This window comes from Pyxicephalus adspersus, chromosome 10 (assembly GCF_032062135.1).
Source record: "Pyxicephalus adspersus chromosome 10, UCB_Pads_2.0, whole genome shotgun sequence".
Lineage (NCBI taxonomy): Eukaryota > Metazoa > Chordata > Amphibia > Anura > Pyxicephalidae > Pyxicephalus > Pyxicephalus adspersus.
Window position 1 is genome coordinate 8,234,692 of NC_092867.1, and position 16,479 is coordinate 8,251,170.

At 38.1% G+C, this 16,479-nt stretch overlaps 1 protein-coding gene across 3 annotated transcripts in view; it reads right to left on the reverse strand.

The window, feature by feature from the left end:
* Window positions 1–16,479, reverse strand: part of KCNIP2 (potassium voltage-gated channel interacting protein 2) — a 229,838-nt gene that overhangs the window by 6,031 nt on the left and 207,328 nt on the right. For 2 of the 3 annotated variants that reach the window (XM_072424468.1, XM_072424467.1), the window contains exons 2-7: window positions 6,762–6,886; window positions 4,598–4,667; window positions 2,115–2,185; window positions 493–600; window positions 146–250; window positions 1–63 (exon numbers count right to left, since the gene is read on the reverse strand). In XM_072424468.1, the coding sequence (XP_072280569.1) occupies window positions 1–63; window positions 146–250; window positions 493–600; window positions 2,115–2,185; window positions 4,598–4,667; window positions 6,762–6,886 (542 nt within the window). Of the gene's footprint in view, window positions 64–145; window positions 251–492; window positions 601–2,114; window positions 2,186–4,597; window positions 4,668–6,761; window positions 6,887–10,089; window positions 10,186–16,479 lie in introns of all 3 variants that reach the window. The other variant, XM_072424466.1, reaches the window with a different exon arrangement.

Below are 16,479 nucleotides of genomic sequence, written 5' to 3' on the forward strand. Positions count from 1 at the left end.
CTTCTGACATGATTCTATGAATTCTTCAATTGTTACTACTCCATCCTTATTCCTATCCATTTTCTGAAAAAAAAAAGAAAGAGGGACATGTTAAATACACATAGCAGTGTGATAAAAACAATATGTAGATGCTTTGGGAAGTTACCTGGAAGAAGTTCTCCACATGCTCTCTGGGTGCCTCTTCCCTCATATTCGGGTATGTGTATTTGCCCATCATGTCATATATGGATTTCATGATGTCCAACATCTCCTGTATGAAGGTGAATTGTGACATAATAACCCAGACCTCATGAATCAAATATACAAATCTATATAATGATTGGTGTGGGTCTACAAAACGATGACGTTCTAGCATGTGTGGGTCTGTAGGGGAATTTGAGGGTCGCTTACATTAGATAAGGGGCCAAATATTGGTTTTCTGTTCTGGGCACCAATATTGGGTGGTATATGGTAGAAAGGTTACTGACCGGGTTTTCCCATTTATGTTCTCACCTCTTTAGTTATACAGCCGTCTTTGTTTAAATCGTACAAGTTGAAGGCCCAGTTCAGTTTGTCGTCCATGCTCCCTCGCAAGATGATTGACAATCCTGATACAAAATCCTGTTGGAGAGAGAATACAGATGGGTGACATGTCAGAGAAACAGCTGAGAATACAATTTATAACTCCAGTTAATAACGTAGCAAAACAGGATGCAAAGTGCAGTAAACCAGATTTATTGCAGAGAATGGTGAATTATGATTGGTCATTCTTGGTAATAAAATTACACACATTGTGATGTTTATCTTTCCCAAAAGCTGTGATGTCCCCAATATGCCCCTGATAGCCAAATAAAAACTTTCATTGATATGTGCTTTAATACTTTTCAGCTTAGACATAGCACACCCATGGGTCAAGAATGCAAACTTTTTAGTATTTCCTGGCAGGTAGCATGGGAACACCACACAAGGCTAAAACAAAACTCAAGCTATGCCTTTGATTAGGGTTTTGACAAAGTGGGTTTAGAATCTATGTCAGGCTTTGCACCAACAGGCAAAACCTGGGCATCCCTTTTGTCACCTAGTGGGGGGAATACAACTAGAAGCAAAACTCCTCAAAAAGAATGATAAACGGTGGAAGAGTCCAAGTGACTTTAATAATTCATACTATGATCAAATAAAATGTTCAACAGGTATCAGAAGACACACCTGTTCCTCATCAAGGCTTGAAATCCTTATCAGAGCAAACTCAAAGAAACAAGTTACCAGACAAATCCTTACTGGTTTGCTCGCCAGGCAAATGTTAGACAAGTGTCCCAAATGAAGTGACACCATGGAAATAGTGATGCTGCTTTCACATATATCCCATAACAAACTCGCTCCAAACTCTGATAATCAAGCCAAGCTCTGATGACAGTGGAGTGTGTTGGCCTTCAAAACACATTTGTTCTATGTATATAGTTCACTGCTATCAAATCCACTTGGACTTTTCCATCACTTGGTTTGGTCCTTCTTTTTGTGACTTTTGGTTTGCATTATAAGTATCCAAGGGTATTCTCGTTCTATATCAGTGTCTTTTTCTAAGCTAGCAAGCTGAATGAGTTCTGGTGTTGGATGGATGTCCCAGCACCTCCTGAATATATCTTTTGAATAAAGTGGGGGTAAAATGCTACGTTTAATGGTTCTTATCTGCACAGGAGTAGGGAGGCTGTCTTAGAATGGAGACTCCTGTTTCATTAATGACCAACAATAGTGGGATTTGCTCTTATTTTGGGGAGATCTTTTCACTTCCTTGCGTGTCTTGCAGTGGAGAAGTAAATGTAAAAAACCTCAATGGAGACAAAGACATCAACAAAAGCCTAACATTTTATGTATGAAGCTGTCAATCTGACATTCACCAGTCTCTGATGGAGAATCGACCACTGCCATTGAATATAGATGAACCTGGAAGATTCTCCACCAAAGTACATTTGGACGATGTCAGATTCACTACCTTATAAAGAGTTCTCCAATAGTATCATTTACTGTGGGGTAGTTTTATTGTAAATGTCATCTGCTTATGATGTGGTGATTTTACATACAAATATTGCTTGGCTCAGTTTCCTATCCAGACCCTACCCTCTATCCTGAGAACTTACCTCAAAGTTGACGGAGCCATTGTGGTCAGTGTCAAATGCATTAAAGAGAAAATGTGCATACATGCTGGAGTCTGCAACACAAAAATACACAAAAAAAGTTTTTTTATTTGAGTGATTAAACAAATATTACATTTTTTAATGTGTACCCTATGATGTGGTACATACGAGGGCTGTTTGACAAGTAGTGAGCCTAACATATAAATAAAAAAAATATTTGTAAAAACTCTGTATATTAATAAAATATGAAGCTTTAGATGAAATTTAACCATTGTATGTTGGTGATTTTTTTCCAGATGGAGAAAATCGAGCACAGAGCGGTCATCAAATTCATTTACTTAAAGGGCCTAAACACTAAGAATCAATAACAATAACAACAATAAAACAATAACAACAATAGAACAATAAAAATCCATAAAGAGATGCAAGAAGTGTTAAAAGGTGATTCTCCTGCTTTTTCCACTGTGTGTTTTTCCATTTTTCCATGATTCTCCACTTTTCCACCTTTGTGATAAAGAAAGGCCCGGGGCACCAAAAGTTGTCACAACCCAGGAAATGATTGACAGAATTCACGACATTGCCCTCCAAGACAGAAGACTGACCACCAAAAGCATTGCTAAGAGTGTGGGGATTTCAAATGAAAGAGTTTACCACATTCTCCAAAAATGAGCAGCAATTTCTTGAAAAATTCATGAGACGATGAGAAACGAGACTTGGATCCATCACTTTGATCCAGAGACAAAACAGCAGTCTCAACAAAGGTTCTCCTGCCCCAAAGAAGGCAAGGATCACAAAGTCCTCAATGAAGGTCTTGGCCTCTGTCTTCTGGGATATTCATGGTGTAGTGATGATTCACTTTCTTGAAAAGGGTCCCACATTAATAAGAAAAGTAAAGGAGGAATTGAAAGTGAAAAGACAGGGAAAGTTGACAAAGGCGTTTGTTTCATCAGGACAATGCGCCAGCACACAAGTCAGCTGTTGCAATGGCCACAATTCATGAATGTGGCTTTGAATGGTTAGAACACCCACCTTATTTGCCAGATATGGCACCATCAGACTATTATCTATTTGGAAATTTAAAGAAATACCTAAAAGGGAAGAAATTTGACTCTGATGGTGATGTCATCAAGGCTGTTAAGGACTTCCTTGAGGGCCAAGATGTTGAGTTCTATAAAAAGGGTATAAAGGCCTTAAAAGAAAGATCTGAAAGGTGGATTCTGCTTCATGGAGATTATATTAAAATGTATAGAAAATAAGGTTCCTAGCTTTTGTCTTTATGGTTTAGGCTCATTACTTGTCAAACAGCCCTTGTACATACACCTTTCTGTCATTAAGCCAAATCAGTATATTTTCAGTATTTTGAGTTACAGGGTTAATTTCAAATTCATTTTCTATGTGACTTTCAAATTTGTATGCACTGGTACCTTCATAATTTTGTTATAATAAATACATTGATGTCAGGGCTAGTTTGTGTCAGAACAGATAAATTCTTACTTGGACTGAATCCAGTTGGGTATAAGCCGTATTATACCTGTTAATGACCTTCTTCCTTCACTAAGCTCTAGGTTAGCCAACCACCAAGTCTTAGGTCAGCTAACCACCAATCCATAGGTCAGCCAACTACCAATTCTTAGGTCAGCCAACCACCAAGCTATTGGTTAGCCAATCACTAAGGCCTAGGTCAGCCAGTCACCAAGCCCTAGGTAAGCCAACCTCCAAGTTCTAGATCAGCCAACCACCAAGTGATAGTTCAGCCAACCACCAAGCCCTAGATTAGCCAACCACCAAGCACCAGGTCAGCCAGCCACCAAGTCCTAGGTCAGCCAACTACCATGTCCTAGATCAAGGACTTGATGCAATTTTTCATTGCCTACATGCGAATTTCTTATGGGTAGGTTTTCTTTAAGAAAATGGTAAATAAAAAAAAGTTGCTCTGCTTTTATTGTGTTACAAAGTTCTAGAGTCTAGAGTGATTGTTTGCTACCTTAGTTTATAATGGAAGGGGATCTTTGATCCATCATTACCCATCATCATTTAGGAAAAGACTATACTTTGTTACTGTCATCATTAGACTGAAGATTTTATACAGTTTAGGTAAAGTGGAATAAATGAGCTGACACATAAACCTGTCACAAACCTGGGCAGCTCAGACAGAACATGATGAAAAATGTATAAGCACAAAGTACTTTGAGAAAAAACCCTGAGTGTTAAAATACTCAGTAAATCCAGACTTATAGGAAAGCTCCAGTTATGTGCAATTCTTGGATTTTATATAAAAACTGAAAATGCAGTACCATACATTCCAACTTCTAAGCCTCCACATTGGATAGTAAAGCAGCTGGTCACATTAAAGGACCAATCAAAGGACTCATTTTACAGACACCTTCATATTTTATTATCCCCAGTTTGAATTGTCTGGATTTGTATATCAACTTTAATTCATTATATGATAATGATAAATTTTAATAAGACCAGTTACATCTTACCTCCTTGTGGAAAGAACTGGGAGTAGATTTGTTTGAAGTTCTCTTCATTGACAATGCCAGTGGGACACTCCTGTTACAAAAGACAGAGCAGATTTTAGAGCAGTACAAGCAGATTATAAATACTGCATATTAAACCATGTAATCAACATGTATTATTTGCCAGTGGTTACACATTGCTGGATCACTTACAGCAATTTTACAGTTTGATCAATGTAACCATTTCACTTTACACTCCCCCTAATTGTTAATACAAGAATATAAGCAACATAAATGAAAAGGGGTCTACATACCATTAGGTCTATGTAATGCTTGCCCCACCACACCGTTGGCATCATCAGTTGTTTCAATGACATTGACATCATGACGTTTGACTTCAACATTTTTTGAGAAACGGGTACCCAAAGATAATTGAATTATGCCTAGGGCTATTACAAAATTTTGTAGACACCTGGCTAGTATACCTTTTTGAGCTTGTTGTTTGGTATCATAAACAAGTTTTGGTTTAGGTTTAGTTTTAGGTCCAAACAGGAAAATCCTGACTTGGATGGTCAAGAAATTCGAACAGATTTGGAAATTTGGAGTAGGAATTTGTTCAACAAACTATACCAGGTAATACCCATCTCCCGAAAAGAACAAGTCTTTCCCTGACCACCAGGGGCCTAAGGACCAAGGCAGAGCTCTGTAGTTCACCTAGCCAAAGACAGGAGAACCTCTTTACTCATGGGCAGCCAAAGTTGCCAGCCAAGTCCTACTTCAAGGGCACTCATGAAGTTGTGAAGTATTGTATTAGACTTGTTAGACTTCTATTTCCAAAACTATGGCCAAATAAACAGAGGTCTTCCCCCTTGAGACTTCACACTTTAGTGAAGGCTTTTTGAGGGTTCCTAAATAATTATGTCCATTTAGTTAGTAGAGTATTTTTGAGGTTTAGTACTGATGTTGCATGAGAAGGCCTGGCTTGCATTTCGCATTTTAGATAATCTCAATGGTGTCCAGTAGGGTTAACTTTCGACCCAATTGGGATGAATGCTGAGACCTTTTTGCTGGCCAGAAGAGAGAATGGCCTTCACCAAACCTTTCCACAAGGCTGGAAGTTCTCAGTTGTCTAAATGCCTTTGTATGATGTAATATTACAGAACTCAAAAAACCCGAAGATTGCCCCAATTCTTTGGGTCATATGCTAAATAAATGGGAAATGTTCCATTTAGTTGTCATTCAAAGTGGTAATTTTCCAAATTGGTATTAAGTAGAGATAGAAGCATCAAAGAGTCTATATCTAAAGTCTATATCTAAATATATAAAGTCTATATCTAAATAATGAACCAGAGGCTGAGACACCTTCATGATGTGTAATTAAAATGTAGACCCAAGCTAGAGGGACCTCCCGCCACCCTTCAGTATCAGTTAACCTGAAATCTGAGCTTTGGTGCTTGTTAAAATTCAGTGGTGGACACAGAAGAAAATCCAAACCGAGACCCTTAGAAGTTGACAGAGGGGTCATCGCAAACCACTAGTATAATTCATGAGCCAACTCTCGAACACTCCAAGCATCTTCCGTCTGTGGCACTGCCAAGGACAGTCCTGACATTTTTGCCATCCTAAGAAAATGTTAGTTGATTGGTCGTGTTTTCCTTATTTTGAGACACTGTTCTAAACATGCAAATTAATTTTTTAGGTGCATACTTGTTGCAGTCCTACTTTTCAATTGGCTTGCTAGATCTCCAAATCCCATATACAACTCCAGCCTACCCCATATGGGGGCTTTTGACACAATTATTGGACTCTTGAAAAAGAAAAGGCTGGGAGGGCAGTGAGTCTTTTTAACAATATACCCTTTATGGTGCCATTTCCAGTAGCAAAGCATGGCTATTCTAGTGCTGGAGATGTGCCCATAGATGTAATGGCTACAGGTTCCTACTCTGGATCCTGAGACTGGACAGATCCTTGCGGCTGGACAGCCAATAAGATGTGCTCGTGTCACACAGAAAAAGATGTGTGCATGCAAAGAAGGAACAAATGAACAGAAAAGACTTGCATGCCACAACTTCGAGTATATAAGGGCATTTTTAATGCCATCAATCAGAGAAAGTGGTGGAAGCCAGGAGATCAGCTTTAACATTAAGCAAGAACCATTACATGAGCTCTATTGAAGCCACCTACTTACATTTTTAAAGCCTCGGTACAGAACCTGAAGTTCTTTTTTGGTGAATTTGGTTTGTTCTTGTAGCTGTTCAAGCCCTTCTGGCCGATGGCAAACCATAGACAGCTCAAACTCATCTTCTATACTGTCTGAAAGAGGAAACACAAACATCTATTTATTAAAACTGAATTCTCTCTGCCTACAAATACACAAGAACAGACAAAAAACCTCCCATAAACACAAATTTATTTATTCAGCCGATGGGGACCTGTAGAAATAGGCATTCTCATTTGTCTTGAAGTATGGAGACCAGAAGAGGACTTCTTATGTTATTTGACATTGTACCATAAGGAAGAACAAAGTCTTAAGGTTCAAAGCTTTGTCAGGTCCTACTGGGGAGATGTCTCTTCACTTCCCTTCCCAGAGACACAACACAGACGGGAGGGAATTTTAAATGAATTGTTTTGTCCCAATGGTCACAAACAAGTTGGATCTCCCCAGTGGGAACAGAGAGAACAAGAAAAACCTAACAAAGACATTAGCTATTTTCCACAATATCCAAAATAAGAAAAAAATGACTGGGGTTCTGCTAAAGTATCTGTCCAACCATAACTTTTTTCCAAAATTTGGATAGAGTAAGGAAAGGTTTTTATTGTTATCCAAGGTTCCATTATAGAGATTTGCCTGCTGACATCAGGTTCACTTCCTGCCTTTTGACACCATGTAGTTCTGTAAATCCTTTTCTATGTGCTAGGGCCCACCAACTCTGGATGCTTAATAATACTTTACAATCATCTGCATATATTAAAACCTGATTGTATGCCAAAAACTATGCAGTACAGGGATCTAAATCTATATATGAACTTTGGGCTCCAAAACATTCATTTAGGTATATTTCCTGACAGCTACAGAGAAATTAAAATCCATCTTGTTTGCACGAAATGCCTTTGCAAGCCCAGTTATTAACTTATAAAAGTAGACACCCTGCACAAAGGGGGGGGGGGGGGCAGCAAAGACTGGTCTTTGCACAGAGACAAAGTTTCATGTTTGATACTGAAAATATCTGGAAAAAAAATACACAAACTTCATCAATATTCACAAACAAATCAAATCCTGATAGGCACACTCCAAATTTTGTAGAAAGCCTTCATAGAAAAGTGGAGGCTAAAATACCCACAAAGATCAACTCTATATCAATGCCCAAAGTTTTAATGGGGTGGCCAACCAGTTCCTGTAAGTGTGATGGTGGAGGGTCTACAAAACCTTGGCCATAATGTATTTAGTATAAGACCTATCTAATTGGATGACACTTCATTGGATAAATTAGGTCCTCAAAATTTATATTTTGGTAAATCTAAAGGAAATTGAACAAAGATTGTCCAGTTGGAATGTGGTGAGCTTCAGACCACACTGTGGGCTGCATTGAGAATCAGACGTTCCGTCTAACATTCCATGGTGGGAAAATTCCAGGTCCATGGTCCTGATTTAATAAAGCTCTTCAAGGCTGGAGAGGATGCACTTTCATCAGTGGATCTGGGTGATCTAGCAAACCTGGAATGAATTTCTTCAAAGTATTTTGCTGTTTGCTAGAAAATGTTTTGACTCCTGCACCAGATTAATTCCAGATTTACTGAATCACCCAGCTTCACTGATGAAAGTGAATCCTCTCCAGCCTTGGGGAGCTTTAATAAATCAGACCCGTGGATCTGGAAAATTCCCACTAGGCAATGTTTAAGGTTGTTACCTGTTGTATAAATAAAACCCTAAGTCTTCATACTTGGGGAACAATAAGATTCAATACTCCCTCTTTTGTTCCTTTTTTTTTACTGATATTTCTCTGCAAAGTGAGATCATCAGCCAAAGAACCATTAGAATGTTTTCCCCTTACATCCTGTTCTGGTGACAACTGTAAACTGATTTAACATCACTTTCTGGCAATAGGGTAAATCTTCCTAGAGGTGGCAGAAACAGCAATAAACTAGAGCCTATTACCCCTTACTATAAAACTAAAGAAAAAGTAAACACTTAAAACAATGTTTATTTTAAATTAGATGTGACATAAGTTCTTCTGTTCACACACACAATATCACATGTAATGTTTTTTCTATTATTTATTTATTTGTTTTGCATGCAGGTAGAAGGTTGTTTGTTCAAGCTGAAATTAAAATGCAACCTTAGCCATTATAAGGCACGTGCCATCCACAGAAAGACCAAACTCCGGTGTAACCTGACCGTCCTGACCCAGAATACTACACCCCCCTCTGCACCGTGCCAAGGAACTAATCTCTCACTAAACAAGATTAAAACCTGCTCTGATTTCATGTCGGCTAATTTGTAGACTAGCATGGGTATCATTTTTATTTCTACGCATGAAAAGTTACAACAAATTAACTTTGTTATGAACAGCTATGAAAAGAAAACATTTTGGCTGAAAAACAGATGCAGAAAATAATTTGCTATATGCGTGTTTTAACAGTTTATTTGGAAGTTTGCCTGAATTAAAACAAGCATGGAAAACAACAGGTTTAATATGAAGGTTGGGTAGGTACGTGGCAATGAAAAAAAAGGTTTCTTGCCAGCCCCAATTATAAATATTTGAAACCAGAGAAAAAAGAAAAAGAAGGTTTTTTTAGCAAGTATATTTGCAAATTTATTCAGTCTTATATAGTCTTTGGTCAAGGGACCGTACGTTAACCCATCATTGACTCTAAGAAATCTTAATGTGCTACCCTAAACTTTGCCTAATCAGGTACACTTACCCCAACAACCGACCCACATACATCAGTTCTCACAAGAGACTTTCCAGATTGATGCCTACACGACTCTTTCCAATCTTTGATATTTTGTAGTTCTTTGGCTCAGCCAATCCCCTGAGGAAGCCCAATGGGCAAAACGCGCGAGACTTCTTTTTTTTCTTCATTTTATTTATAATATGTGATGAAAAAAAACTTTTTCAGGTGAACTATTTCAAGGCACTAAGTAGATTCCCTTTCTCAAAAATGTTAATGGGATTGGTAACCATCCACCTCTTGGGAAAGGTGGCCCAACATTTATATGTATATGACTGATTTGCAAATATACTTGCCAAAAAAAGCCTCTTTTTCTATTTTTCTCTGACTTCAAAGGTTCCCTTAAATGCTGACCCCACTGGCATACTCACCTACCCTCCGCTTCCATATCGCTCTATTCAGCCCCCTGGAGCGCAGAAAGGGATCAATCAATGTGTAAGCTCCAAGTCACCAACTGGGGCCAACATTAAAGTTAACGTGTTGTTTTGCAGCAATAAAACCATGCACAGCAAAAATAATTTCAATATACAAATACATAAAAATAATGAGAACAATTCACTTGCTTTCACTGACTGAAGGAGTGGACTTAGGACCGCAGCAAGGCAACAGTTTGAGGATTCGCTGTTTAAAAGCTTTTTTATTTTGGCTGGGTACATTGCCTGAAATTCACCAGAATAAAGCAAAGTATTAAGGAAGACATTTGTGGGTCAACAAAAAGAGAGTATTGGGTGGTAGATGAATGAAGGAATGACAAAGCACACACATTGTCAAATGGAATTTCTTCATGGGTTGGTTTGTGGTGCCCTACTAAATATGATACCATAAATTCCAATGCATTCTAATGAGTATTGATCACGAGTTGTGTGGTCAGCTTTGCTTGTATGACCTTCTGGTTTGCTGGGCTCCTGAAGATTATATGGAAGGAGGCAAATTTAAACCAATATTTTGGGAAGACTTTTCATCCCTCCAGAACGTGTTACAAAATTGTAATAGTGCTCACGTTTCATTTTAATTGTTTATTGATCTATCATGTATAAAAAATGAAACTAAATTAGGTTTAGTCTCTAAAAGAACGAATAGAATTTAGCCAAAATGGGCAACAGCTTTGCATGTCAATCCTTTCAATTTGCTCAACCTTGACGATGGAGGTGCCATGACCACAAGGTTCTGACCACCAGGACAAAATGGCCTTTTGGTCGCAGAGCCATGGCAGATATTTTTATGGTGATAAGAGCAGCAGGGATAACAGACCTCATTAAGGTAAAACTGGATTTAGACACATTGGGCCTGAATTATTTGAGCTCTTCAAGATTGGAGAAGATTAAATATTATGGGAGAAACTGGGTGAATCAGCCAACCTGCTATGGTTGTCTTCAAGCTCATTTTCAATCCTGGATGAGATCCATTCCAGGTTGGCTGGATCACTCAGGTTCTTCTATGATAGTCTATCTTCTCCAGAATTGGAAAGCTTTAATAAATCAGACTCCTTGTGTTGGCAAAAAACATTTCCCTCCTTTCATTCTCTGGGATCCACAATATTGGGTTGCAGTGGACAATGGTGCCAATGCTTTCCATACTCAAAGTGAAATCTAAAGTGAATGACTCTTGAAATGTGTGTGATGAGAATCTCAGACACTTTAGTAAATAGCCAAGTTTAGGAAAAGATACTTAGTTATAAATTACAAGCTGCTTCCATATACCAAACTGGAATATCAATAAAAAGATGTAGCTAAAAATTCTTCAAAAGGTAACAAGTTGGTCATTCTCTCTAAAAAGTCTTAATGTTCATTTGTATATATCCATCTACTTTATCAATTATGCAGCTTGCAATTTATTTGCAAAAATACACCTGTCATCATTGCAGACCTTTTACTGACTGGGCCCATTTTGCCCCATGAGCCCCTATAAACAGGACCAAGTAAGTGATAATGCTGTGATAAAGCGGGCAGCATAAGGTGCATCCCTGTACTATCCTTCCTCGAACCACATCTTGAGATAATGAAATATTTTAATATTAGGGTAAAAGGACAGCTACACTTCCATTTCCCACAATGCGGTTCTCAGAATATAACTGACCCATCACCAGGTTCAAACATGGGTGAGGCATCACCAGTCTTGTGCTAATAATGACTTTCAGAAGGTCAACATCAGCTCAGGATTTCAAGGTATTCTAAGGATGAATCTCAACAATGAATGGTTCTCAAAATGGGCCTGATTTAATAAAGCTCTCCAAGAATTGAGAAGAAAGATAGGTGAACCTGGGTGATCCAACAAGCCTGGAATATCCAACAAGCCTGGAATAGATTTCTTAAAAATCAGTTGGCCAGTGTTTTCAGTCCTGAACCAAATCCATCCCCGATTTTCTGGATCTCCTAGGTTCTCCCATGATAGTCTATCTTCTCCAGTCTTAGAGAACTTCAATAAATCAGACCCAAGGTAAAAGAGGAGCCTTATGATATCTGCTCTGGAGAGTCTTGTTACCCCATCAACCCCATCAATCATTACTAATTCCTAAAAAATTGATGAGGCTGAATGTTGATCACACCCCAAATATATTTAACCTCTATATGAAGGTCTATTAATGACAGGTACATTTTTATTACAGGGAGTGATAGATGGCATTAAATATTGATCAGCATAATTCAAAATATAAAAAACAAATCAGGAATCAGCAGGGGCACAAGGAAGCATGGTTATCGACTTATCAAGGCTGACATGCTGAAAAAGGTCACAGATCAACTTGTCATGAACTGGAACAGTGTATATTTTGATGGGCAAAGTTTGTTACTTGATCAGCAAAACCTTACAAAACATATTTTTATATTCTGAAATTTAATTTGTCAAGCTTATTATATCCAAGGTAATTCTTTGTTTCTGGGGGGATATTTTTCTATGCACAGCAGATCATTGAGGCCATGGAAATAGATTGAACCATTTCGACGACAATTTACCAATTCCAATGATTTCATTTTTTCATGTTTTCATCACTTGTAAGCCAATAGATTGTGTGATATTAGTTCAATTTATTGAATATTGTTCTCTGTGGTCAAATTTTAAACAGTTTTCCCAAGCAATGTAATTCAGAAAACGCAGTTTAGTCAACCTTAACATACAGAGTTCTAATGCTGCCTAATTTAGCCTGACATTGCCTGAATTATAGTTCTGTGTCAGTATGAAAATCTATTAAATAAGTTTTTTAAGACATTAAAATGACCTTTCATGGGTGGATAATTTAAACCCAAAAGTTACAAGTGAGAGTTCAACCCAAATCTAAGCTTTAGGTGGATATATTGGTAGGTTCCGAAACAAGAGTATGCCGGGATCTAAGAAGACCTTGTGTCTTTTCTACTACAAGTTTTCATTCTTCACAAGGCTCCATGCCAATCATTGTGGTTCCATAATGCCAATTTCTTTACTTCTAGGAACAGGTTAAGGACCTGGCAGGGTTGGGCTAACTCTATTGTTCACCACAAAGCTCAGCTTTTGAGCAAACCCGGTTGTGTTTAGAGTATTTTAGTGTTTGGTAGACATTACGAAGCTAAAGCAGTTGACAATATATTCTATCCCTCAATGGACTATGGATGAGATCTTTGCACACCCTGTGTGTCTATTATAACACTGTTCCTGTGGGAGTTCTCTAGTCCTTACACCCATTATGAGGGTTACTGCCATGAATGTGCCAAGTTTCTGGGTCTATACACTTAATTCCTACACATTTATGCACCTACGCAATCCCAGGTCTGCATACTTGTTGTGCCCATGATGAACAATTCCCAGCATCCCTGTGCCTAGTTCATGGGTCTTTACACCTTCTGTGCCAAATATATGGTCCTCATATCATCCCTTATGTATTCTTTTATTTTATATTGTAGGGAATGTAAAAAGGAAGAGCGTGGACATGTAAAATAGAAGGGAGTTCCCAATAGTTCCAGAACCACATGGTAGGGAATCTTACTCTGAGAATGTCAAATGTATAATAGGCCAAGGGCTTAAAATATGAAGTTTGGGTAGAATGACCTTTTAAAATGGCTGCACATGGCAATGTAGAAAAAACTAGATGTTGTTACAACCACAGCAAACCAAAATAGGTATCTCTGCAACCTCCATTTTTTTTAGAACCCCTCTGAATTTAGGTATATGGGATTTTTTTTCTTGCTGTCCCCTGTCCGGGTAATTTTTTTTCACTTCCAGTTGTAGGGACTTTTCCTGTATGCAGATGGTTTTGAATGATCAGAATTATTAAGTAATGCTGATAGGGGCATTATTGAGTATCAGACCTTTAATGGAGGCTTAGCAACGTTGTGTCTCTTGTCTGCATACTTTATAGTAAAAGATGTCACCTTTGACCAACTCAGAAGGTTGGCGGGTGGGCAAACTAGTTATTACAGTTTTGCTTGATTATTGTCAAGCTAAACTTTTGCGGACCTTTATATCCTAACTATAATTCTTTAGCAGGATAAATCCATGTGAATTCCAAGATTCACACATTCCCTATGTCAATAAAACCCTGAACATACAAGCAGAATACATTTAGATGCATTAAGTTTGCATGTCTGGGCTGGTTTTACACTCCTATTAACTGGTCTGGGTTTGCAAGCATGGCATTTGTTTGTAAATTATATGGATTCTCTGTTAAGTAGGAAGAATAAATAGATCAGAGCATCCAACAGTTTATTTAAATGTTTCTCAACCAGGGTTCCTCCAGAAGTTGCTGGGGGTTCCATGAACAATTTGTGCCTCTCGGGTCAGTTTAGGTGACACAATGATCTTTTTGGCTATCGGTAAGGGTGACATTCTTCCCTTTGACCAGCAATGTAAGAGCCAATGTACACTAACGTACTGTGAGCTGTGGATAAAGTAATTATAGAAGGGGTTGCTTTAAAGTCAAGAAATACTGGTCTATATTTTTTTAAATTTAAGAGACCTCTTTTCGTTGTCTATATCTTTTCCTTGATCTACTTAAACATCATCTCTGACGTCTTAGAAAAATGCCCGGTGGTCAACTTCAAGCTTTCCGGTTCTACTAATCAACTGAAAGTCAATATGGTTGGAGGTTGTTGGCATTCATTTTCCTAACTAGGACTCCAATTATAAACCAAGAAGTGTATTGGTCTTTTTTATCTGGCAATTAAAAGCCTGCCAGCAGAAAGAAATTCAGCTCATCTACGTTCCAAAGGGGTTTCCCTTTCACATATTTTTCATGGCCAAAAGGTAGATGAGAAAACTGATTTCCCTACAGAGGAACCCAATGAACTCTTACTCAGGGATGAACAGAATGAGTTCACATATTCAGTACGCATCAGCTACTAATATAGTCCAGAAGAAAGAGTCCGTCTGGTCTCAGAAGACCTCCACCGATGTCCATTTTTTGAAAACAGCCCTTTTCTACGTCTTTTTGTGCCAAATAATAAAGGATAATAAGTGTAAGTTTTTCTGCTTTTTTAATTCTGTTCAACAAATGTGTACATGACCTAGATATGTCTTGTCATCTACAGATTATAGACTCTAAAGAAAAAGAACAAAACTATGGTTTGCGTTCATGACAAGTTGAGCTGCGATCCTCTTGTGCACATTGATCGTGTGCTAACTAAAAGACAAATAAAAAAGGAGACAAGCAAGCGGTCAGCAAGTATAACAAATCCAACATGCAATTTATTAATACGGGAACAAGGACAGAGACTGGAAGGTAGGTCAGGACATTGAGACAACAGGATTATGGGAGCACAAAGAGCAGACGTGGATCTGTGCAGACAGAAAACATCAACTGGACAATACGGGTGGAACAGTCACATGATACAGTAAGTGAATGGGGGCTTCTGATGCTAAGGGTGTTGTCATGCATTTATAGGTGGATATAGGAAAATTCATTTTAATTTAAAGCTTTGTCCACACATGTATTGATACAACAACAACCAACCGTAGATTTCATTTGTTTGAACATTATTTTGACTTAGTCAAAGTCTTGGTCTGATTTGGATTGGGTTTTTGCATCAGAGTGGATGAAACTTCTTTATCAAAAATTGATCTTGAATTGATCATTATATTTAAAAATCACAACACTGTGTATATGGAATTAGAGTTATTCATGCCAAGATATTGTCTTAGGATTTATTAGTAAAAGCCTTGCATGGAAGAGTGACGACAGATAAAGACCAAATGGTCCATCAAGTCTTCACCCATAAAATAAATATTTATTTGTTGTTTCTAGTATAAATCTTTTTTTTATGCCAAGCAGGTTTAGATTTACTTCTAGTTGAACAGCCCACTACCTCTGAGGATGTCTCATCCAAGCATGAACTACTCTTTCAGTATGTTAGTACCCTCTAAGGTTAGATTTGAAGGTTCCTTCTGCTAGTTAGTGGTCCTTTCCCCAAGTCTTACCCCAACATCTTATTCATGTCCTCATGAGCTTCATGTATGCCATCCTTTCCCTTGTTTTCTCAAAACTATCCAACATTTTTGGTTTCTTTTTGAGATAGTTTGAGATCAAGCTCCATGTCCTTCATCTCAGCTCCATACTGAAAATACTGCCCTCTCGAGCTTCATTCATACCCTCATGGTATTTATACGTTCCTTCCATCTCTCCCGAAATGTCTTTTCTCTACCCTCAGGCCCGGCATGATTTTTGTTGACTTGCTCTAAATTAGCTTAGTTTTACCAATATCTTCCAAAACTGGACATAGTATTGTAACGGCAGGGGGTGACCCCTCTAATGATGAGCCCCAAAGTTCTCTCTGCCTGGTCAAAGTGCTTGTTCATTATTCATTCATCTGAAATTAGCAAAAAATACTTTTTTCTGTAGATCTGGCTCTGTACCCCCAGTATTGTACTGTATGGGAGGTTTCCTATTGCTTAACTGCATTTTTTCACATTATGAAAACTGAAATGTTCCAGCAATCCTATAAATCATTCATTCTGTTATAAACACCTCCTAAATGATCAATGCCATTACA